This window comes from Myotis brandtii, unplaced genomic scaffold (genome assembly GCF_000412655.1).
Source record: "Myotis brandtii unplaced genomic scaffold, ASM41265v1 scaffold94, whole genome shotgun sequence".
Lineage (NCBI taxonomy): Eukaryota > Metazoa > Chordata > Mammalia > Chiroptera > Vespertilionidae > Myotis > Myotis brandtii.
Window position 1 is genome coordinate 1,484,021 of NW_005371876.1, and position 23,596 is coordinate 1,507,616.

The 23,596-nt window shown below is 42.5% G+C and overlaps 3 protein-coding genes and 1 long non-coding RNA gene across 7 annotated transcripts in view; 2 read left to right on the plus strand and 2 right to left on the minus strand.

Moving 5' to 3' along the window:
• Positions 1 to 5,143, plus strand: part of DOCK5 (dedicator of cytokinesis 5) — a 160,760-nt gene extending 155,617 nt beyond the window's left edge. The window contains exons 48-51 of the mRNA XM_014533084.1: positions 1,318 to 1,486; positions 2,117 to 2,255; positions 3,399 to 3,487; positions 4,020 to 5,143. Of these exons, the coding sequence (XP_014388570.1) occupies positions 1,318 to 1,486; positions 2,117 to 2,255; positions 3,399 to 3,487; positions 4,020 to 4,124 (502 nt within the window). The 3' untranslated portion in view covers positions 4,125 to 5,143. The remainder of the gene's footprint in view (positions 1 to 1,317; positions 1,487 to 2,116; positions 2,256 to 3,398; positions 3,488 to 4,019) is intronic.
• A 7,088-nt stretch (positions 5,144 to 12,231) lies between these two features.
• GNRH1 (gonadotropin-releasing hormone 1 (luteinizing-releasing hormone)) lies at positions 12,232 to 17,473 on the minus strand. 3 transcript variants are annotated; one of them, XM_014533086.1, is made up of 4 exons: positions 16,537 to 17,473; positions 15,549 to 15,690; positions 14,169 to 14,285; positions 12,232 to 12,432 (listed from the first exon to the last, which is right to left on the minus strand). In XM_014533086.1, the coding sequence occupies exons 2-4, from the start codon at positions 15,687 to 15,689 to the stop codon at positions 12,391 to 12,393; spliced, it is 300 nt and encodes a 99-aa protein (XP_014388572.1). In that variant the 5' UTR covers position 15,690; positions 16,537 to 17,473; the 3' UTR covers positions 12,232 to 12,390. The 3 variants fall into 3 exon arrangements, with proteins under 3 accessions (XP_014388572.1, XP_014388573.1, XP_014388571.1); XM_014533087.1 differs by lacking the exon at positions 16,537 to 17,473 and having other exon boundaries at positions 14,169 to 14,264; positions 15,549 to 15,701; XM_014533085.1 differs by lacking the exon at positions 16,537 to 17,473 and having other exon boundaries at positions 15,549 to 15,701.
• Positions 17,474 to 21,144: 3,671 nt separating this feature from the next.
• The window catches only part of LOC106724712, a 6,930-nt gene continuing 4,478 nt past the window's right edge, over positions 21,145 to 23,596 (plus strand). The window contains exon 1 of the long non-coding RNA XR_001360552.1: positions 21,145 to 21,265. This is a non-coding gene — a long non-coding RNA (uncharacterized LOC106724712). The remainder of the gene's footprint in view (positions 21,266 to 23,596) is intronic.
• KCTD9 (potassium channel tetramerization domain containing 9) overlaps positions 21,513 to 23,596 on the minus strand; it is a 44,724-nt gene continuing 42,640 nt past the window's right edge. For both annotated transcript variants that reach the window (XM_005885924.2, XM_014533095.1), the window contains one exon: positions 21,513 to 23,405. In XM_005885924.2, coding sequence (XP_005885986.1) covers positions 23,289 to 23,405 — 117 coding nt within the window. In that variant the 3' untranslated portion in view covers positions 21,513 to 23,288. The remainder of the gene's footprint in view (positions 23,406 to 23,596) is intronic.

Here is a 23,596-nt window from a genome sequence, read left to right on the forward strand (position 1 = left end):
GCAGGTTTCTGGGGTTTTGTTTAGCTTCTATATTTGCAACATAGTTGCTTAGAGTTGCAGCTGAGAGGCCGGCAAGTTACGCGGGGAACGTTGGAGTCCGCTGTCACTGGAGCAAGCAAGCCTCCCTGTTAGCTTCAGTGCATGGCTGCCGGCCGCCATCTTGGCTGGCAGTTAATTTGCATATCGCCCTGATTAGCCAATGGGAAGGGTAACGGATGTACGGCTAATTACCATGTTTCTCTTTTATTAGATAGGATAACTACTCCCTGCAGAACAGCCTGGAAATTTGACATTGACATAATACTTTAAGTTACAATTCATATTGCAGTTTTGTCAGTTTTCCAATGTCTTTTATAGCAATTTCAGGAACAGGATCCAATCAGGATCATATATGGTATTTAGCCATGTCTCTTTGTTCTTTATTAGGACAGTTTCCTTAGTCTTTCCTTGTCTTTCACAATATTGACATCTTTGAAGATTATGAGCAGTTGTTTCATGGGACCTCCCTTCACTCGGGAGTTTCCTTATGCTTAGGATTCAGGTTATACAATTTTGTGTGATGAGTTCTTTTCCAGTATTATATCCAGAAGCACATTATGTCCTTTTTTCTCTTAATGGTGATGTTAATTGATCATGTGATTAAGGGTTTGTTCATTTTCTTTTCTGTGTAGTTACTATTCTTCCCTTTGTAAATAAAAAATAATTTGTGGAGTGATATTTTGAGACTCTCCTGTTTCTCATAAAACTCACTCTATACATAGGATCTAATTTTGGTTCTTGAATCAACATTTACTGCTGTGCTTGAAAATCTCTCATTGCCATTAAAAACCATTTAAGGAATACTCAGATTATTTTGTAATAACTTTACAAGGAAGGTACTATTATTACCCCCATTTTACAGATAAGGAAAGTGAGGTATAACAAGGTTATCTGCCCAAGGTCATCCAACAAGTAAGTATAGGTAGGGTTTGAACACGGTTGTCTGACTGCAGAGCATGTGCTGTTATCTTCTACACAAAGCTGCCCGTTGATCTTTTACTGTGTGACTTCTGTCTTTGCCTGTAAGTTTAATAAGACCTTCTCTTCCTGAGATAAAATAGTCACTAATATTTTCTTCCTGTACTTTGGATGGTCTCACTTCTGTACATGTTTACCTTGAGAAGTTCAGTTGGCAGCTGGAAATTCAGCTTTAGAACCTGAGAGGGAGGTCACAGGTCAAGATTAGGTTAAGGAGTCATCACCCCTGGTCTTTTTGGAGTAAGTTTGGATTGTTGGGTGACCAGTGTTTGGTGATATGTCCGTGTTCTCTGCTGACAGGTCGGTCCTGGAGCCACTTGTGGAGCGCAGGGCCTCGTCAGGTGCCCGAGTGGAAGATGTGCCCCTCAAAGAGGACAATGAGAACCGGATCAGCAAGTCCAAGAGAAAAGAATGGAGCCTGAGCAAGTCCCAGGTCATTGCAGAGAAAGCGCCAGAGCCTGATCTGATGGTAAGAAAAGGGGTGGGGGGACGCGACAGAGCATTCCCTGTAGCCAGGGACATTGCCATTCACCTCACAGCTCCGAGTCAGCAGACAGAAGCCTAGCCATGGCTCTCCCAGGACCCGCAGCCTGTGGCAGGGCCAGTTCTCAGCCTGTGCTAAGAAAAGCCTGTTCAGAGAATCTGAGTCTCTAAGTCAACAATGGCGTAAGATCTTGGGCCACAGTGTAAACATGTGGTTCTCGCCACCATGTTCTATGAGTCAGTCTAAACATTGTCATTTCTCTTCTTTTAACTTAAAAAAAAATAAAAGGTACTTTTCCTTCCGTAAAGCCACATCAAGTGTGGCCAGACCAGCTTTCCCTGAGAATCAGGGTGGCTCCCTTCCAGCCTAAACGACACAATCCAACTGTGGTCAAAACCAAGTCCACAGCCGGCCAGGAAACACTCTGTGGTTCGGGAATGGCTGTTAGTGTCTTTGTCAGGGTGGCCACCTCATGGGAATGTGCTAAGCTTAAAATGGCTCCTGGGATTACGCCTTTAACACGTTTCTGCTCAGCAGACAAGGTTGTTCAGCATTGATGAGTTCAGCCGTCCTCACCGTGAGTACGTTTTCCTGTTTCCCCCACCCCCACGCTAGAGTCCATCCAGAAAAGCACAAAGGCCAAAGAGTCTCCAGCTGTTGGACAATCGGCTGACACCGTTTCATGGTTCTTCACCTCCTCCGTCAACACCCTTGAGCCCGCCTCCCCTCACTCCTAAAGCTACGAGGACCCTAAGTAAGTTTGTTGTTGGTTTTTTAAAATATTTTTTTTATTGATTTCAGAGAGGAAGGGAGAGGGAGAAAGAGAGAAAAAAATCAATGATGAGAGAGAATCATTGATTGGCTGCCTCCTGCATGCCCCCTACTGGGGATCGAGCCTGCAACCCGGGCATGTGCCTCTGACCTGAATCGAACCTGGGACCCTTCAGTCCACAGGCTGATGCTCTATCCACTGAGCCAAACCAGCTAGGGCAGTAGGTTTTCCTGTCTATGAATCCTTTATATTCATTTTACTAAGAATGGAGTATATTTATGAATCTGAGCAATTTTTTACCAAAACAGCCACAAGGTATATGTAAAGCTGGTCCAGTTCAGTGGTCATGGGTATAATGCAGTTAGACTAGTCCTTGTCAAGCCAAGGAGCCCTCGGGTTACTAGGACTCATTAACCTTTTCTTTAGTGCTCCAAGGGGCGTCACTCCCTTTTCCAATTATGAAAGTCTAAATGAGGTCGATCCAGGCAGGACCAGAGAGGATGCAAGTTCCTTATGACCTACTGACTAGATAGCCCTGTACCTTATCTAGGGAAGGGTCCAAAGTGAGGGCAAGAAATAGGCCCATAAGCTCCTCGCGGCCACACGGCCTGAGGAGAATTCCAAGGCACCCTTGGTAAGGGGAGCACTGCAGGGTAAGTCGCTGCACCAAACGGGAGACAGTGGTCAACCAAGAGCTAGAGAGAAGCAGGTGAGATTTCCTGGAGGAAGTGGGTATCGTACCCTTTAAAGGATAAAACAGACAGTTCAGTTAAATTTAACTCGTATTTATAGGCCACCGACTATGTGACTTTTTAAGCACTTGGGGAACGTCAGAACAGAGTAATACCCTAAGTCCTAGGAAATGTTTTCTTCATCAGTTTAATGGTAAAAACCCTGAACGAAAAGTGGAATTTTTATAGCAGAGCTTCTTGTGAAGCCTTCCGGGGAATGAAGGGCACTGCCTTTGTCACTAGGGGTGAGCAGGTCTTCATTCCGTCCGTAGTAAGCATGGACTATGAGCTTAGCAATTTGGCTGGTTGGTTCAGGTGTTACCATGGCAACCAGAAGTTCCATGAGATTCCTTATGAATTCTTTCTGTCTTCATCTCCTTTGTATCCTTTCTAGGCTCCCCATCTTTGCAGACAGATGCGCTGGTGACTGCTACTTTGCCTCCTCCCCCTCCCCCCAAAAGCAGCCAGAGGAACTCCTCGGAGGTATGGGCACTGGGGCCAGAGAGCACCCTCGTGGGAACGCAGCCTTGGCCTTTCCAGGCTTTTTAGTGGACAGGTTTCCCATAGGACTTGTCACTGCTCAATTCTTGGTTCTTCCTGAAACCATAAAAGCTAGGGCAGCTTTCAGCGGGAAGGAGCGGGCGCAGGGAGGCCTTCTCATCTGATGGAAGCGTGAGCGTTTCCGTTCCCCACCCAGGGTGGAGCGGGGAAACAGGCAGCGTTCCGGTTTATACTTAGGAGTTTACTTCTGAGTGGGTGGCCGTCATTCCGGAATGGCCTCTGGTAGGTTGCCTTCATTCCTTTAACAAATGTTATTGAGCGCCCAGTACCCACGTGTTGGGGATAGATCAGTGCTGGGGTATAACAGACTCAAGGCAAACAAGGGAGGATACTCAGCCTCACTTCCCTTTCCACTTGGCAAAGGTTAGCTAGAAGCTGAAGCAGAGCTTGAAGTGTGGAGAAGGCAGGCTTGGGAAGAAAGAGGACTCATGTCTCCTTTCCCTTGCTCCCTCAGGTTGCTCCCCCACTGCCCATGCGAAGAGAAGCCAAAGTCCCACCCCCACCACCTCCCAAAGCTCGGAAATCCGGCGTCCTTTCTTCTGAGCCTGGACCCCAGTGAAGACCGTGTCCTCTGAAACACAGAGCGCCTTGGACAGCTGAGGCCGTGTCCTCCCGGAGCCGGGCCCCTGCTGACTGCCTTTCCTGTTCTGGGAGGAGGCTCACCAGCTCATAACGTTTAGTTCTTTCCTACCTTCTGTCCGATCGTGCCTGAGGCCATGCGACAGTTTTAATCCACGTGGAATTCCACAATTGACCTGTCCTGTGCATTTCTCAAGAGAGCGAGCTCCCTCCCCATCATTAAATTTCAGCCTCAGCGCAGAGCCAGCGGGACCTGCTAAAGCCTGGAAAAGTCCTGTGGTGGCTGGAGCGACCCCAGGAACCCACTCCTTGGACGCATTTCTTGCTCTGCTGCTGCTGAACAGTTGTGCTTGTGGCGTAGTTTTCTCACGTGGACGTCTGCCACCCCATATAACCTATTGGGAGAGACTGATATCAAGTACTTTGAAATAATTATAACTTTCTATGTCTACTATGTCTTTTTTGAGGAAAAGAACATCTTTTTTAATGAAGACTGGATCCTCTCAAGTATGAATGGCTGTCATTATTGACAAACCATGGACTCTCGTGAGCCCCAAGCTCCTGTCTCCCTCACCCGCGCCCACTTGTGTAACAGGGAAGCTGTCCGCGGCCCTCGGGGGTCCTCCCCACTCCCCACTGGTGGCCCTCACTGCACAGCAGTGGTGCCTTCCTACTGTGACTCCTTCAAAATTCTTTCTTTTGCACAAACAGTTTCTTGTCCTGTTAGCTCTTCTGAGCTCAAATCACTGGATATAAGGGACTTAGAAGCCCGGGTTCAACAGTTTCTCTTCCAGCCCCCGTTTGGATGGCTCGGCAGCCCCTCTCTGCAGCCTGATTTTACCCTGGAGAATACAGTGCAATACCGCCTTTTGATTATTTATTCCTCTTGATTGTGGATTTAATTTGATTATGTGTTTATGGTACTAATGTGATTTAGGTGATCAAATATCGCCTACACACACATCAACAGCCACACAAAATTAAAGATGTTTTGAGATAGAAGGGCCTTAAAAGTCATTCAAACAACCCCCTTATTTTGTAGATAAGGAAATTGAGGTTAAACACAGATAATCCTACTAGAGACTCTTACTAATAACCCAGCTTGCTAATTGAGGCCATACCCAGATAACACTTATATGTAGAAGATAATGCTGACAAACTCTTTAACGCATACCCTTAGCTAGATCAACAACGGAAATGGCCCAGGTATTTCTATCCTACTTTGGTGTTTGTGGCCAACTAGACAACCTATTGACTATGGATCCCCTAGGTCAACATGTGGGGGATTCAACAGGGCCTCTCCTATACGTGGCAGAGTCCCCTTTCTTCAAGGCAGAGAGAATTTCCCCTCCGAGGATTTGGGTTTGTTTGCCTGGGTCGGTGTTTGTGTGCTTGTCTGGCCACCCCTCTTTTAGGAGAGAGAGACTCATTCACCACAGGGTCAGGGGAATAGACCTCTCAGATATATCCTGCGTTCCTCAAGAAATGAGGATGCATATTTTATTTTTTTAAATACATTTTTGTTGATTTCAGAGAGGAAGGGAGAGGGGGAGAGAGAAACATCAATGATGACAGAGAATCATTGATTGGCTGCCTCCGGCATGCCCCCGACTGGGGATCGAGCCCGCAACCCAGGCATGTGCCTGACCGGGAATCGAACCGTGACCTCCCTGGTTCATAGGTCGATGCTCAACCACTGAGCCGCTGTGGCCGGGCATGACTATGCATATTTAAAATGGTGGGGAAAGGGCTGGTCTTCTTCACCCACGAGAACCTACAACGTGGTGTAATGGAAAGAGCCTGGGCTTTGGAAGTAAACCCATTTGGTTTCAAATCATCAAACTCCCTCAAATTATTTGAAATTTTCTGAGCTTCCATTTCCTCACCTCTCAAAATGGGAATAATACTTGCCACACAGGATGCTGGGAGGTTCCAATGAGATCAAACATGTGAAGTAGTAGGCACTCACCTAATGGTCCTTTCTTTTCTCTGCTCGGCCAGAATAAGGTCTGGGCCTCTCTCGGAGTATTATTGATATTCTGTATTTTTTTAAGATCATTTGGAATGTGAGTGCCGGTTACTTCTGCACATACAGTCCCTCTCATCTTGTGGAGCCTTTTACATAATTACTTATGACTGGAGATACAGTGATAAGAACCGAAGGGGATTTTATTAGTAAGTGGAAAGAACTCAAGAAAACGAAGGAAACTGAGAAAGAGAAGGAACAGAAAGGCCATGCAGGGCTTGGGCAGAGCCTGGAGCCACTTCTGAGAAACTGCCCCGCACACTGGCTGGAGGGGACCCGTATGCCTCACCCCCTTTTCGTGCTGCCATTAAGATAGAACGATGTAAACTGGGGACAGAAGGAAAAACTCAAGCGTGTTCCTGCAGCGTGGGAGCGAGTCCTGGTGCACACATGCCAGATACCTTCTCTTTCTTCTTATAACATTTCCCATGTGGTTCCTTCCCCACATTAAAGGGAACATAGGGTCTCTCCTGCTGAACCGAAGGGATTCTAGGTAATGTCCTGAATAATAGGTTACAGGACATTGGAAGGTTCATCTCCTTGGGAAGCCATTGGATTGGGTAGGGAAGAGTGATATTTGAAAAAAGGTCATGAATAAGGTGTGTGCTGAAGTCACAGAGGAAGGCTGCAAAAAATGCCTTGATTCTGTTAAATATAGGAGAGATGAGGGCAAGGATAAAAAGAAAAAGAACTGCCCTAACTGGTTTGGCTCAGTGGATAGAGTGTCGGCCTGCGGACTGAAGGGTCCCAGGTTCGATTCCAGTCAAGGGCATGTACCTTGGTTGCAGGCACATACCAGTAGGGAATGTGCAGGAGGCAGCTGATCGGTGTTTCTCTCTCATCGATGTTTCTAACTCTCTATCCCTCTCCCTTCTTCTCTGTAAAAAATCAATAAAATATATTTAAAAAAAAAAAAAGAACTTACGTTCCCTGAGAAGAACTCTGGAGTATTGAAAAACATTGAAATTAGCCCCAAATTGTCACAACCCTAGTGAATATTGGTTTATGAGATATTTTTAATCTCCTTTCCCTGTCCTGGTGACTTTTCTTGCTTTGATTTTTTTTTCAAGAATTGTTTCATTCAACATATATTAGGCTTCTGTTCAATGGCAGGCACTGTACTAGACCCCCAGGAAGTGGCAGTTCAATGTCTTCAGTGGGAGCAGCCCCAGGATACAAAAATTGTTGTGTTGTGGGATGGGAAGTGAGTGGTATTAAAGGAAAGTGAACCCGAAATAAATAAGGCTCCTGGGCCATGCTGCCCTCCCCTCCACCTTCACACCTGACTCCAGAATTGCAGTAATTTTCTCCTGTCAGGGACACCCTTCAAAACTTGCGGTCACACTGCAAATCCCTAAGGAAAAACAAGAACTAAAGCAGGATTTCAGATCATCTACCTTTGTTAGCTTTCCGAGCTGCAAGAATCCTTCCCCTCTAGCTACTCCAGATCATGGGGCCATTCCTTATTTTAAAATCGAGGCATAACTTTTATACAGTTAAGTGCTCAAATCCTAGTGTACAGATGGATGACATTTAACTGGTATACACTCATGTCACCACCTCTTGGATCCAGACGTAATCGACTTCAAATTTGTTCCTTCTTTCCTCTCATTCTTAGGTGTAATGAAAAGAAAAGAAAAACTCCACCATCAACACAAAACAATAGCGTACTTTTGGGCAAGTCAATATGTAGTCCAGTCATATTGGGCCTCAGTTTCCTCATGTAAAAAATATATATACATACTGAGGTTGCATAATTTTTAGAATCCTTTCAACCCTAGCTTTCTTTTATTCTAAGTAAATGAAGGTGAGTTTGAAAGAAACGAAGTTTCTGTAGGCTTTTAAGTCTCTACACCATGACCAAGTAGGATTTTAAAATTAAGTTGGAAAAGGTAAGTTCCTCTTTGGGTGGGTTGAGAGTGGAACGCCACTTCTAATCTACAAAAGGAAAAAGTTTTCCTTCCATGTTGATGATTTCAGGCTGATTCTTAATAATCCAGCCAAAGTTGTTCTCCGATAGTCCTGCCCAAACTCATCCATTAGCCATGTTTTGAGTTGTTCATTTCAACTTTGTCAAAAGCCCTGTTGCCATGATTTTTGTAAACTACTTGGGATTCAAACATGGACAGTTAGGAAAATGTGCACTGAAGTAGAAAAATTGTGTTCAGATTTGCTGTTATTTATTTTTTAAATTAAAAATGGAAGTGCATTTTAAAGTTCATTGTGTGTTCAGTTTATTATCTATATATATAAAAGCCAAGCGACCGGAATGGCAAATGACCAGTAGCTATGACACACATGGGGGCCCCGATTGGCCCCCCACCCTGATTGGGGGTGGGGCCGGCAGGCCAACCTCCCACGTCCTCCTCCCTGCTGGCCTGGGCCTGATCGGCCCCCATTAGACAGGCTGGCGAGACCCCGCCCGTGCACGAATTCATGCACTGGGCCTCTAGTATGTTAATGAAATGAAATAATTTCTGAACTCCTTTTTATTGAAGCCTCCTTTATGACACATCCCACCCTTCTGGCCTCCTTCAGTGCAGGTCTATTAAACTTGTACTGGGGGGATGACTATCTTTGCCTCAAAGCAATAAAACTGCAAATTTTTGGTTCTTTCCCTGCCCCTACCTCTCCATCCATCCCTTTGGCATCTGAGCTGACTAGTTCATTCAATACAATACGTTCTATTTCTTTACTCACTCACCACAGGTAATTAGGCAGAGGTAAAAGGGAAAAAAAGAGGTTAAAAGGAGTGTCTAATAACTTAGATGGAAAGGATGGGAACCAATTCTCAAACTAGATTGGACAATAGTATCCCTTGGGAAGAGGTGATATATCCAGATGAGTGAAATCAGATTTTCTGGGGGCAAGGAGTGGGACCTGGACATTCACTATTTCTTTTAAATCTCCCCATGTTATTCCAATATTAGGGCAAGGTTGAGAACCACTACCTTGTAGGAAATGACAGCTTTAGGAAATTGGTGTTCAAGGTGTGCTTCTTAAATGCCCTGGTTTAAGTCCTGGCTTTATGCATAAGAATTTTTTAATGTTTCAGCTCTTTCAAACATTTGCAATCTATTGCTTCTTAGAGCAAAAATGCTCCACTGTCTGTGTACATAAGACTCATCAGATGCTTGTTAAAAATTCAGATTTGAATCAATAGATCTGGGAAATCACTTGGGGTTTAGGTCCACATTGAACAATACTACTTTTAGCCCAGCTGATATGGCTCAGTGGTTGAGCATTGACCCATGAACCAGATCACTTGGATTCCCAGTCTGGGCACATGCCCAGGTTGTGGATTCCATCCCCAGTAGGGGGTGTGTGGGAGGCAGCTGATTAATGTTGATGTTTCTCATTGATGTTTCTATCCCTCTCCCTTCCTCTCTCTCTCTCTCTGAAATCAATAAAAACACACACACACACATGAATTTATGCATGGGTAGGGTCCAGCTGGTCCACCCTGATCAGAGCAGCTGGGGGGAAGGGCTGCAGGTAGTTGGCGGGCCGGCCCCATCCACTGGTTGAACTCCTGGTCGAATTACCAGTCGAGGGGACAATTTGCATATTAGCCTTTTATTATATAGTCCTAGAGGCCCAGTGCATGAATTCATGCACCAGTGGGATCCCTCAAGCTGGCCTGCAGGATTGAGCCAAAACCAGCTCTCCGACATCCCCCGAGGGGTCCCGGATTGTGAGAGGGCACAGGCCAGGCTGAGGGACCCCACCAGTGCATTATCGGGGCCAGGGAGGGACATTGGAGATTGGCCAGCCACAGAGGGACCACGGGAGGGATCCAGGGTGTGTCCGGCCCATCTCACTCAGACCCAATTGGCCAGACCCCAGCAGCAAGATCACCTACTGGTCAGAGCATCTTCCGCCTGGTGATTAGTGCAAGTCATAGCGACTGGTCGACCAGTCGACTGTCTGCCCCCTGGTGGTCAGTGCATGTCATAGTGAGCAGTTGAGTGACCTTAGCATATCATTATCATATTACACTTTGATTGGTTCAACAGCCGACCGGACAACCGGACACTTAATATATTAGGCTTTTATTATATAGGATTTAAAAAAAAAAAAGACTTGATTTGGGAAAAAAAAGAAAAGAAGAGAAAAATACTTCTTTTAGAGCACCTTGCCCTGTCAAAATTTGTAAGCGCGGCTATTCATACAATAATTCTTGCCTTTTTCCCCAATCATCTCTAGAATATTACAACTTCTGTTAAAATGATCTCTTTTCAATCTCTTCTTTCTGTTCCTTTCTCACTTAAAGCCATATATATTTGAGAACTTGCCTAATTAAATCTATCATGTTTTATGTTTCCCCAACTTCTATTTTGAAACGATGCAGCCTTTTTTCAAACTACACTGATAAGTTAGAGAGTTCTTCAGATTTAGGAAAATGCTTAAAATTTTAATAAAGGGGTCATTTTTACTTTCCTTCCCCTCAGTCACTTAGGCATTTGAGAATTAAATTATCCAATATGTTCATGTTGCAAACTACTGGATGCCATCCCAAGCCTCTAACATCAGCATCAGGCATACATCCCATTCAGGGAGGCCCACAGCTGGCTCCAAAGAAATTGTCCCAAAGACAGGCTTTGGCAAAGGAAACCTGAGACTCCAAACAGGATGTATAAAATATGTTGCCTTTTAAAAACTTTTTAAAATATATTTTTATTGATTTCAGAGAAGAAGGGGGAGGGAGAGAGAGATAGAAACAATGATGAGAGAATCATTGATTGGCTGCCTCCTGCATGCACCCTACTGGGGGTGATGTGTCATAAAGTAGAGTATAGACCACATGACTGCCTAATTTTATTAAAGTGGGAGTGGAGAAGTCTTTGATTCAGTTTTAGAGATTCTGCAAATGGTGATATTTGGAAAATCTAGCACTGTACAGTAATGAATATTTATACTAAAAAGGGGAGGTTTTCTCCCCCATAGAATGTTTCTGACCCATATTTAAATTCCTTAATATAGGTCTTTCTTGCCCTTTTCAGAGGTATAGGGCCCGGGAGGGGAGGAGGAAGGCTTCATCTCTTTGATTAAAAGAGGAAAAAAAGGCCTAGGTCTTTGCCATGTGAATACAGGCACAGTTTGTTGCTGTCACACCAAACAAGTAATCTGAAATTTGAGTTTTCCAAATGGTCTCTGAGTCTCTTGGAGTTATAGGGATAAATGAGAATGTTAGTGTTACAGTGTCTGGGACCTCATGGAGAAATGGTCACCAGTAAAACTAAGTTGACACGGGAGCCTCAGTATCCTTTCTCAGCTCCAATTAACAAAATAACTGAGCTCCCAGGTCCAAGTCCATTGGCTGCTCATAATGGTGCAATACAGAATCACTGACCACGGGACCCGACACAGTGAAGTGGGTCTGTCTCAAACTATTGGAACCCCAGTTTCTTCATTGCAAAGGGAAGACTATAATACCTACTTTCCCTGGTCATTATGAGGGGTAATGAAAATATGCATGTATCTAGCACAAAACCTGGCTCTCTTTGTAGAGAATGAATGGTGGCAAATGCTATTTGACCAAGGGAACACCTGTCTTCAACTGACTCTACACTCCATAGTGCAGAGGAAAGTAACATAAACATCAGGCAGGTGAACACTATTACTTTTAGGTCTTGGTCCCAAAACTTGAGTGCACCACTTGCTCTGGTGAACCTGGAGAGACCACATGGGGCAGAAGAAGCAACGGACTAGGAGCCCAGCGAGGCCTCTCTAGGCCTCTCTCAGGTTCTAATTGACTGTGAAAGGAATTACATTCTGACCCCATCTAACTTCTGTAGGGTATGGTCAAAATAAAACTACAATTCCATAGGACACTGTAGCTGAATCAGCTTTTTGGCCCAGACCAACATGGGGCTGTTGCCCTGTGGGTACAGGGGGGCGAAGGAGGAGAGCCTGCGATTCCTGGCCAACAGTAGTGTAGTAGTGTTGACTTTGTGTTCTCTCTCCTCTCCTCTGCTTCGGTAGACACATCTGGAGGAGTCCCCTTTGTGGCTTACAATAGCCCTCCCCCACCAGAGGTTTGAGTTAGAGAAAGACTTCGTTAACATTTATGCCACTTTATTTACACTACTTCATTATGAAATACATGCACCTTGGCATAAGAATTTCTGAAATTCACACAATTTACAGATATTAAATGGGTCACAGATTTCAAAGTTAGAATTATACTTGTGTTGTCATTCCTTTTGGACCAGTGGATTTAAATCTTCTTCTGCCCAGTTTCCTCTTCAATCAGACTTTCCTGAAAAATATGTGAGTAACAAATAGCTCAGGGTTGATTTTATTGGCTAAATTTCATTATGTATGTTTTGATACATTATTTCTAAATCATTGAAATAGAAATAAAAGATTCATTTGTTTTGTGCACTAGAAAATGCTAAAGAGATATACAATCATGTTTTTTAAAGTTATTTATAATAAAATCTACATCGATAATTTAAGGATAGGACGTGAGGAAGACGGCGAAAGAAGGGTCTGGACTATCAGTTTGCTATTAACCAAGCCTTTGCTTCAATTCCTTCTAATGTCATGTTTGGGAAATTTTAGTGCTTGCTATAGTATTTTATCATGCAGTAAGCAGGATTAGAAAGAGGAAGGAAATAAAGATGCCTGCCTGCGTTTTTCATTTTCCTATGGGTGTGGAAGTTCAAGTCAATGGAGAAAACCAAAACTATAGCTTAACTTCACATATGATCTATTCAGGCTTTCCCTGCTCCTGGCACAACATCATTACCTGCCATGCCTCCTAACTATACAAACAGGTGGACATGGGGCTCAGAAAACACCCACACAGACCTCAAGATTCCATTTCTATATTCAATTCTCTTTGTACTTTTAAAAAAAATCAAGTCTACATTGGGTTACTATATTTCCATTTTTTAAAGTCCTTGCCCAAGTATATGCTTAGTGTTTTTAGAGAGATAGGAAGAGAAAGGGGTGGGGGAGAGAGAGGGGGAGAGAGAGAGAGAAACATCCATGTGAGAGAGAACATAGATTGATTGCCCTCCAGACATGCCCCAACCAGGGATGGAACCCACAACCCAGGTATGTGCCCTGAGTAGGAATTGAACCGGCAACCTCCTGGTACATCGAATGACGTTCAACCAGCTGAGCCACACCGTCTGGGCTAGGGCGCCACTTTTGATTTCTGCATTTCCCAGGGACCACAATGCCATACCAGGACAAATGAAAAATTGGTGAGAGGGATGGTTACCTAGAGAAGAGTCTGGGGTGTATATTTGAAGAATATATGGACACACTGAAGGAATGACATGGAGCAGTGGGAAGAGATTTGTTTTGTCCATCATCCTAAAGGCTAAAGCCAACATTAGCAGATAAGGGTTACAGGGTGATTTCAATTCCATTTATGAAAGAAAACAAAAAGAAAGGTTCCAGCCATTGTACTCTAACCACCAAGAGGGGTTGTCGTGAGATAGTGAGGACCCTACCACAGGAGGAACTCAGGCAGTCAGGAAGGGAAGTCACGAAGTGGCTGAAACATGGTTGCCCTAAGTGGACTCCTGACAAGGTGGTACCCAGGGGCCGGTCCATTTCTAAAGCCCATGTTAATATACATATATAAAAAATATATCTTTATTGATTTCACAGAGGAAGGGAGAGAGAGATAGAAACATCAATGATGAGAGAGAATCATTAATCGGCTGCCTCCTGCATGCCCCCACTGGGGACAGAGCCCGCAACCTGGCCATGTGTCCTTGACTGGAATCGAACTGGGGACACTTCAGTCCGCAGGCTGAAGCTCTATCCACTGAGCCAAACCAGGACCCAGGGTTTAATTAGTATTGTAGTAGGTCAGCGCTCCTTTCAGCTCCCTGAGGGCAGGGTTTAATTAGTATTGTAGTAGGTCACAGATATCAAGGGCAAAGGTCAGATTTGTTTAATTTTCTATAGCATGTATAGGTGTATCTGTGACACCTCTGCCTACACAGGTAGGGCGTTATTTTCACTGTCACTCACCAGCGCTCCTTTCAGCTCCCTGAGGGCAGAAGGTGGCTGGTGAAGGGTGCATTCGAAGTGTTGAGGTTCTGCTAGCTGATCAACCTCTTCGGCTCTCTGAAGTAAAAGAATGTGATTCTTGGAGATGGAGATAGAGACATGAAACAGGATTTCCCGTTTCCACTGAAAATCATCTGTGGAAAATGGGGTCAAGGTGGATGGGGGACTGAGAAGGGTGCGGGATTGGGATGGGGGCTTGAGGAGCACACGTCTGCCAAGCGGTGGAGGTGCTGGGGAGGCAGCAGAGATTTCCTCTCTGGAGATGCTGAGGATGAGGCACTTCTAACTCAGGAGAAGACAGTATCCAAAATATGCCAGAGTTATAGTTATGAATAGGGTTGATTTTTATATTCTAATTTTTAGTAAGTGTGTCATAGTTAAATGAGAGTTGCTTCACATACAATCTTGTGTAAAGGAAACTTCAAATTCTGGGGCGTCTATATTTCATACAAATTATTATTCTCCAAAAAGTGAGATTTTCTTTCCAGTGATTTTAAGTTTCTCCCGTTAAGTTTCCCATTTTCAGGCTTATATTAAGTGTCCCAGCCCCGAATCACACATCCTTTAGGGCCAAGTTTATTTCCCATTAATTAAAAAACAAATAATAACAAGAACTGTTTTTTATAAATCCACTGACTTTTTTTGGGGGGTTAACCAGCTACATATATGGCCCCTCTCATGGAATCCTCACATTCCAAGAAGTTGCGTTTTATAAATTAAGGAAACCAAACAAACCAAGTCCTCTGTTAGTACTGAAATCGAATTTACATGAAATGAAATCCAGCATACTTTCCAGTATATGTTTTGTCTCCTTGAGTTGCTAACTCTTCTGCTCTAGCAGCCTCTGGCTTCTATGCATAAATACCCATATTAGTAAAAAAGAATTATAGAGCATGCACCTTTGATAAGGATATGTATTTATGTTATAAAAATGTGCTGCTGACATAAATCGTAGGTATTTTTTAAAAGATAAAATAAGAAAGAAAAAATCATAAGCAGAAGTTCTAAGATTTTCTTTCAAACTCTCAAGGATTATCTTGCCCTAGAGACCCTGGCTCCATCCGTTGTTTCTAATTCCTTTGGCAGTTCTGTGTGCTCTGAGTACCACACCTTGTGCACTTGTTGCTGTATTCTCTTGGCGTTGTTCCTTTCCTTTGCCTTATTGGTCCTCATCTGAATTTAAAGCAGGAATGGACTTCACTGTGTAAGTGTCTTATCACCCCCGGAATACCCAGGATGGAGTCTAGTGTTGTGGACACACCCAGAATGCGAGTATAGTTACTATATTTGATTATTGAGCCAAATAAGCCATGTCTCATTTGGAAGGTGAGAGAGACTTACCTCTTGGAATGAGTCAATCAAATTTTCTGCATTTCTTTTTCCTCCAGGGCGCAATCCGTAGGACCAGTGCTGGCTGGAGCAGCTCACCACACACAATGTCAACAAAATAAGTCCAGCTAGAAGTTTTGGTATTGGCTCCATTCTAATAAACATCAATGCAACAATCAAAATAGACCCAGACCGGGTTGAGCAAAAAAGACCTCTTTGGTGGAAAGCCTAACAGTTGTGTCACTAACCCAATGGAAGATGGGGGTAGGAGTCATCTACAATTTTCACACATGGGTACATACCCACTTGCTTATCTTGAGTTTCCTAACCATTGGGGACCAACGCAGTTCTTTAAAGTAAAATATTCTATTTTTATTTTCATTATTATTTTGTTATCCAAATTCATGATTTCTCCCTTATGAAGTTCACCTTTTGTCTTAACCTTTTCCCCTTTTGTCATTGGTTTTCAATTTTGTTATTCCTAGGGTAAAGGCAATTGGGCCATCTACTCTGATAAATAGCTTCTACTGAAAATTTCTGGCTAAAAAGTATGTTTTATGACGTTAAATGGCTACACTAGGTACTAATTACATTTTGTTGACTATCTGTCCTCTAGTCTCCATGCATTGGTGCTGGCTGGACTGTCTGAGAGTGAGAAAGGACTCACTCAACACCTTTAAATGCACTGAGTCCCAGACCAGATGTCTCCCTGGCTAAGGTGGTCTCAAATGATCTAACGATATGTAGAGTTTTCTCAAAGAATCTTCAAATTAATTTTCATTTGATGGGAAGAGGCTAAAGACAAAATCAAATACTGGTCAGTGAGCTGTTGCAACTCCCCAAAGGCTAGATCTCTGTGGCCAGGGGTGACAATGGCCATAAAGGTCAATGTTTCTTTAGACACTGTCACACCTGGACTTAGCCTGTAGGGTGCAAAAGCCCCATAGACAAACAATAGCATGCAGTCTTTAGGAAGTGCTAGAAATACCAAGCATTTTACCTGTCCGAGAGCTAAGAGCCAAAGAATGCCACGCTTCCTCTGGAGTGTGTTGAATGCTGTGCCTTTTCATTTTCCTAGCTTCTTTTTTTATATGAATCTTTTCCAGGGCCCTGCAATCTTTCCCGCTGGTAAATTGTACTGCACTTGGACTATTTTTTAATAGTATGTTTTTTAATCCTCACATAAAGCCCTTTAATGGAGTGTGTAATTGGAACACCCACTGGTATATCTGTTAAATTTACTTAAATCTTGCCCATTAAAACCTCAGCTAAGACTTTCATAGCTGAGGCCACAATTCAAAGAGATTAAAATCTAGCCAGGATGGCTTTCCTTGAAGAAATTGACAGATCAAAAGTTCCAGGACAATAGCTATCTTAGATTAAGTGATGTTGAATGCACACATAAAAACTTCCACAAAGGAGGCCATGTAATAATTATAGAAAGAAGTTGACATGAAGATGCCTGGGAGCTGGTCTCAGCACTTAGATCTGTAAAGGAACTGACTTATAAATAATAATGATTGTAGGCACTACACCAAGCCCATGTAGAACCTAAAGTATATTGTATGGGTTGGAAAATCCCCCAGTCTCCTACCCAACAGGCTCCCTCCTTGACTTGAAAGCCTTCCATAGCATAAAAAATGTAAACAGAAACATTGCAATTAGAATACATTAAGCGCAAGACCATCTAGAGCAGACTTAGGTCAACAGTTCGCCTCATTCCAGTAAATGCTTACATACCCAGTTAAAATATGCAAATCACTGTACTAAAAGCAGTGGGAGCACAAAGATGAGAAATAATAGTTTCCTGCTATACGACCAACCTCACTCATTATTAATAGTCCTGCAAAATGGATACCATTATCCAAATTTTATATATAGACTAGAGGCTCAGTGCATGAAATTTGTGCACGGGAGGGGAGGGTCCCTCAGCCTGGGCTGCACCCTCTCGCAATCCGTGACCACTGGCTCCTAACCACTGGCCTGCTTGCCTGATTGCCCTTAACCACCTGCCTCCCTGCCTGATGCCCCTAACTGCTCACCTGCCTGCCTAATCGCCCCTAATGGATCTGCCTGCCTGCCTGATCGACCCTAAACCCCTCTGCCTCAGCCCCCGCACCCAGGACCCAGACTTCCCTCCCCCAGCCAGCCGCAGGCAACCAGGACCTGGGCTTCCTTCCATCTGGCCAGCTGCAGGCACCCGAGACTCCGGGTGGCTTTGCCCGGGCCCTGGCTTTGTCAGGAAGGACGTCTAGAATGATGTCCGGTGTATCTGGTCTAATTAGCATTTTACCCTTTTATTAGTATAGATGCTTCAACCCAGCAGTGAGCCCTTGGATATGTTGTTTACACAGTACAATTATTTAAAAGACAGTGAACCATTGATCTTTATTACATTTATTTCAGTACATATTGTCTTTCTCTAATTTACCAGTTGGCTCTGACTCATGATAGTCAAGGATTTCATCTTAAACATCCTATATAATAAAAGCATAATATGCAAATCTACTGGGATGGCCGAACAACCAGTCGCTATGACATGTGATGACCACCAGGGGGCAGACGCTCAACGCAGGAGCTGCCCCTAGCCCGCAGACCCCGATCACCTGATCGGGGCCTGCTGGCCAACCTCTCAGTCCCTCCCCATAGCCAGCAGGCACCAATGACCCAATGGGGAATAGGGAAGTGGGAGTGGATGGTGGTGGACGTGGGTGGCGCCAGGCCAAGGCGAGTGTGAGTGGGGCCCCAATTGCCCTGCCAGTTGCCCCCCACACAGAGGGCAACCGGGCCGGCAGACTCCAATTGCCCGATGGGGAACGGGGAACTGGGGGTGGGTGGCGGTGGACACAAGTCCCACACACAGAGGGGGACCAGTGGCAGCAGAGGAAGGAGGCAGGGCTGGCTGCTGGCAGCTGGGGAAGATTGGCCCTGATCACAGGCCAGGCCTAGGGATCCTACCCATGCATGAATTTTGTGCTCCGGGCCTCTAGTCTGTTAATAAATAAATTCGTAGTTAGCATTCAATAAATACAGGTATGAATAAATGAATGAAAGTAAGGGTCTTTAACCAGATTAAGCCTAATGCTTCCTCTATTTCTGCAACAAAGATATGTTTAATCTGACATAGAACTAAATTTTCATGTTCAATTGGCTGTAAGGACTGTTATGACATATAGTAAAATGGTTCAAAATAACTGGATATTGGTCATTATAGAGCCAGGACTGGCAGCTTCTCCTTGGGTAGAACGCTAATCAATTAGTTGTTGCCCAGTGTCCTCTGGAACAATCACATTTGCAAGGATTTCAGAGAAAAGAGCAATGGTGTCCTGCCCAAATAAACTTCTCTGCTTTGTTCATCCATCTGTGGAGGCTGTCAGATCCTCAGGACAAGTTGCAGGACAAGTTAAAGTATAGTTGCAAATGGAAATTCTAAAAATAAAACGTAAGTGATTATTTTTTTATACTCTTTGAATAATTTAAGGCCCATTCTGACATGAAGGAGTGGACTATCATCTCACCATAATAGAAAGATAACGAGAAGCTACTTTTCAACAAAAGTTCATTATGTGTGAACAGTGTCTATTGAAATTGTCCAGTTGATTTCCTGTTTGCTGAAAGAGATGTGCTTCTTCTAATAGTGTTGCAGAACAGATGTGGTCTTTGGTTAGGACTAAAGAGAAGGGAGGAAGGACTGCTGGCCCTTACTGTCAGACTGACCACTTAGCTCGGGTTAAGCATCACTGGATTTCTTATTTCTATCAGCTGGTATTACATTCTTGAATAATGCTTTGAAGTTTTTAGATGAAGATAGCCACATACTCTATGAACTCATTCAGTATGCTTTATGCACTCTAAGTCTGCATTAGTATTGTAGTAGGTCACAGATATCAAGGGCAAAGGTCAGATTTGTTTAATTTTCTATAGCATCAAATAGGGCATCACATATGCAATTAACAAGATCTTGATGTTTAGTGACAAACTCTGAACTTTTATGTAGTTCCAAGGACAGAACAATTTACCATGAAGCTAAATTTAGTAAACTGGGTTCAAATAATTGGATTTTAGAGTTACAATTTTTTTTTCTAAATTTAGAAAGTTCCTAACAAAGTATGGCTTTAGAGGGAAAATGGCTTCATTATCAGCATTAAAAGAAACACTTTTAAATTATTAATATGCAACAATGGTGATTTAGTAATCTTGTCGACTGACAGATGCAAACCTCTTTTTTTGTCCTAATGTGAAATCTCAGCAGGAAGAACTCCTGAACACCTGCTGACATATCTAAGGTTGTGAAAGGGTTTCAGAAAATTAATCCTCGAATAGGTGCTTGGTACAGAAAATAAAGTTACTGCTTTTCTTTGCAGAGGTGTACCTTTTAATTTTAAAAAGTTAAAAATAATACTTCATTGGAGATTTAATAACATTCTAGGGCTTTTCATATATTAAAGATGATTTAGTCCTGGCGGAGTGGCTCAGTTGGTTGGAGCATTGTACCTTACACCGAAAGTTGGAAGGTTCAATTCCTGGTCAGGGCACATACCTGGTTTGCAGGATGTCTGTGTCTGTCTGTCTGTCTGTCTCCCTCCCTCCCTCTCTAAAATCAACAGAAACATAATCCTCGGGTGAGGATTTTTTTTTTAAAGATGATTTAAAGTTGACGTGAGGGTAGATTTACAGTATAAATAGCCAATTCATAAATGAACTGGAGAAAATCTTCAAATCTTGGTTTGTGATGGTAACTTCATAAGGAAATAAATTTACATTATTTCCTACTAAAATTTCTTTGAAACTGTAGTTTTCCATTGATTTTTAGAGAGTGTGGAAGCTGGTGGGCTAAATTACTAGGCTAAATTACAGCATAATATAAAATAATGCTCTAAACAATTACACAGTAGAGTACTAAATTTTATACATGTAGATAATTTAGCTATAAAACATTTTTCTGTCCCTTCTTTCCAACAATAACTGTATTTTTGCCTCTGTATATGGACAGGTTTCATCACTAGGCCTAATGGAAGTTTTACTATTTTGAAACTTTCCTCCCTCCTTAAAATTCTCTCTAGTGGTCAGGCAAGAATGTTTTGGAGGGCGGGGGGCAACATATTTAAACAACCTAATAAAGCTAATTGGTAATGCTCATCAGCTAGAGTGACACAAATTAAATGAATTTTGGGAGGCAGTCTTTTCTTTTTTGAAATTTCTTCCTGTTGGTGGATTTTAAGGGGATCATAAAATAATGCTTAAACAAATAAATTTACTTTAATGGCCCTTTCTTCTTTTTTTGTTAATTCTCACTGGAGGATATTTTTCCATTGATTTGTAGAGAGCGTGGAAGCGGTGGGGAGGGGAGGGTGGGAAGAGAGAGAAACATTGATATGAGAGAGCCACATAGATTGGCCTATGCTCTAACTCAGTGGTGGTGAACCTTTTGAGCTCGGCGTGTCAGCATTTTGAAAAACCCTAACTTAACTCTGGTGCCGTGTCACATATAGAAATTTTTTGATATTTGCAACCATAGTAAAACAAAGATTTATATTTTTGATATTTATTTTATATATTTAAATACCATTTAACAAAGAAAAATCAACCAAAAAAATGAGTTCGCGTGTCACCTCTGACACGTGTGTCATAGGTTCGCCATCACTGCTCTAACCAGTCAGGGCCAATAAGTTAATGAGCTACCTGGTTGGGTAGCTCAGTTGGTTAGAGCGTCATTCCAATACCCCAAGGTTGGGGGTGCCCACTCAGGGCACATACAAGAATAAATCAGTGAATGCATAAATAAGTGGAATGAATAGATGTTTCTCTCTCTCTCAAATCAATTTTTAAAAATAAATAAAAAAAACTAGCCCATAGTAAGCGTTATGCTGTATTTCTTTTTCCACCCAGACCCTCAGGTTAGTCATCAATACATACTGAAGAAATATGAGCAAAAATTAGAAAGTGTTGCTTTTCAAAAGCCAGACAAGAAACTCCTTTTCAACATTTCACACTGTTTATTAATGCAGTATACATTAGACCCGAACTCTGCAGTTTCTAAGACTATCATATTTCATCTTTCAGATTCTTCTGCACTTTCAGGTTATGTCTACAGAGGTACCCTTAAGTAGATGAACCACATTTTCTATAATTGTTGAAAATATACTACAGAGTGAAATGGTTTAAATATAATTTAGGCACATATTGATTATGAAAATAGATATCTCTCAATACAATACTTCTCTGTCTTGGTAAAAATAATAAAGCAAAGAAAATAATTCATTTCTGAAGTTGCTTTCCTTTACCTGTAAAGGCCTGATTTCCTCCCACTATGTGTATATCCTTTACCGTAAGGAAAGCTTTGCATATGTATATATAGAAGAATAAGCTACGTAAATATTCAAGACATGTCATCCTCCCAAAGGATACAAAGTGGGTTTTAATAATTCACTGCCTCAACTGATGAGTCTGGAGAATTCGGAATCCATTTGGATACAGCACTATTCCTGCTCTTGGGGCAGATGTAAGGACACCGTTTACTGGTGAGGAAGTACAGGCCCATCTCTACTGCTGCAGAGAGATAATGACTCAAGAAAACGAGGCTAAAACTATTAAAACAAAACCAAATGAGAAAATATAAGTTAAAGAACCACAGGTGCTGACTGACTGGTATTACATTTTGGACCAGCCAAATGTTTTTAAGTTTTTTTGGTGGCTATAATCGAACAGTCAGTTTAAAATCCCTCATTCTCCACTGTATGGTTTTGGCTGCAATTCTAGCTATCTAAAAGATGACTTTGCAATACCCATTCATATTTTAGAGCATTTGATTGCAGTGGATTGAGACTTAGTATCTAGTTCTAAGCTGGCCCTGTTTAAACTATTTGGCCACTGAATTAAATATTAGTAACACACCTTGGTTTTTTGGTTTTGAAATATCTTCCTATGCTTGTTTTGACTGTATAGGAGGAAACTAGGCTGGTAGTGTAAATAAAAGATTGCCTGATCTGCATTGAGTGGAACTTGCTTAGATTGAAATTCTGAAGAGTGCTCCTTTAGAAGTTGTTCCTATAGGTTGTTACTACAGAGTTCCACTGTGACTTCAGCTGACAATGATGTACAATGATGTCTTTCTTTCAACTCTTGTCTCACCCAGTAAGAATGGAGGATTTCTTTAATTCAGCTACTATTTTGTTCTAAAAAAATAACCATTATTAAAATGAACCTTAAAAGAGAGCCTTTGGGAGTCTGATCTCACCATATTCACCCGGTGTGACAGGTAAAGGGAGGCAGTCCTAAAGCTTTTTATAACCTGAACAACCTCTTGCAATTTTCATAAAGTTTAACAATTTAAATATCCATATGCATCTAGAGACTCAATAAATAAAATTTCATAGGTTGTGCTTCTCATAAATGAAAATCCTCAAATGCATTTCAAACCAAGATGGTAATTCCACATCATGCCTATTTAAAGCAAATATGATAGATACCATTCCCGGTCATAAAGCCAGGCGAACCCCCCACTCCACTCTAAAGGCAGCAATCTAACCTAGCCTCCCTACAGCTGGTAAATGAGTGCTTCTCTGGTGAAACCAGAATGTGGGGAAAAGCCACTTTTTCCCTTATGCACCACTGAGAACAAGCATAATCCTCTAAATGGTTTTGTCTTTTTAATTTCCTTACAGTGTTATGTCTTCTAGACAACTGAGTGGAGAAATAAAAGTGATAATGAAAACATTTTCATTTTGAGCATCTTCCTCCAGCCCTAAATTCTCATCTGACACTTTGTGACATATGGAGTGGTGTCAGCATCTCTTCAAATATAGCTCCCTTAACGTTGGAACCTCTCAGGTTGGCTTCTTGAAGGTCACACCCAGACAAGTCGCAGTTCTGTAAGACAAAAACAATAACTGTGTAACTAATACAGAGATTTAAGGTTTTATCTGTTCCTTCCCGAAAATGATTCCTAGGCATGTTAGGAAAAGGTTGCTATATAATAAAACTTGGGTTATTTCTGGAAAATTGCGGTTTTAAAAGTCAGATGTTCTGATATTTCCATTTTTCCTCTCTAGTTGATGCTC

Coding starts and splice junctions, on each gene's coding strand:
- GNRH1 (XM_014533085.1), bottom strand. CDS start 15,701: ATGTTTATTAGAATGGAGCCAATACCAAAACTTCTAGCTGGACTTATT. Junction 14,286..15,548: donor TGATTGACTCATTCCAAGAG/GTAAGTCTCTCT, acceptor TCCATCTCCAAG/AATCACATTCTTTTACTTCA. Junction 12,433..14,168: donor GGGAGCTGAAAGGAGCGCTG/GTGAGTGACAGT, acceptor CATATTTTTCAG/GAAAGTCTGATTGAAGAGGA.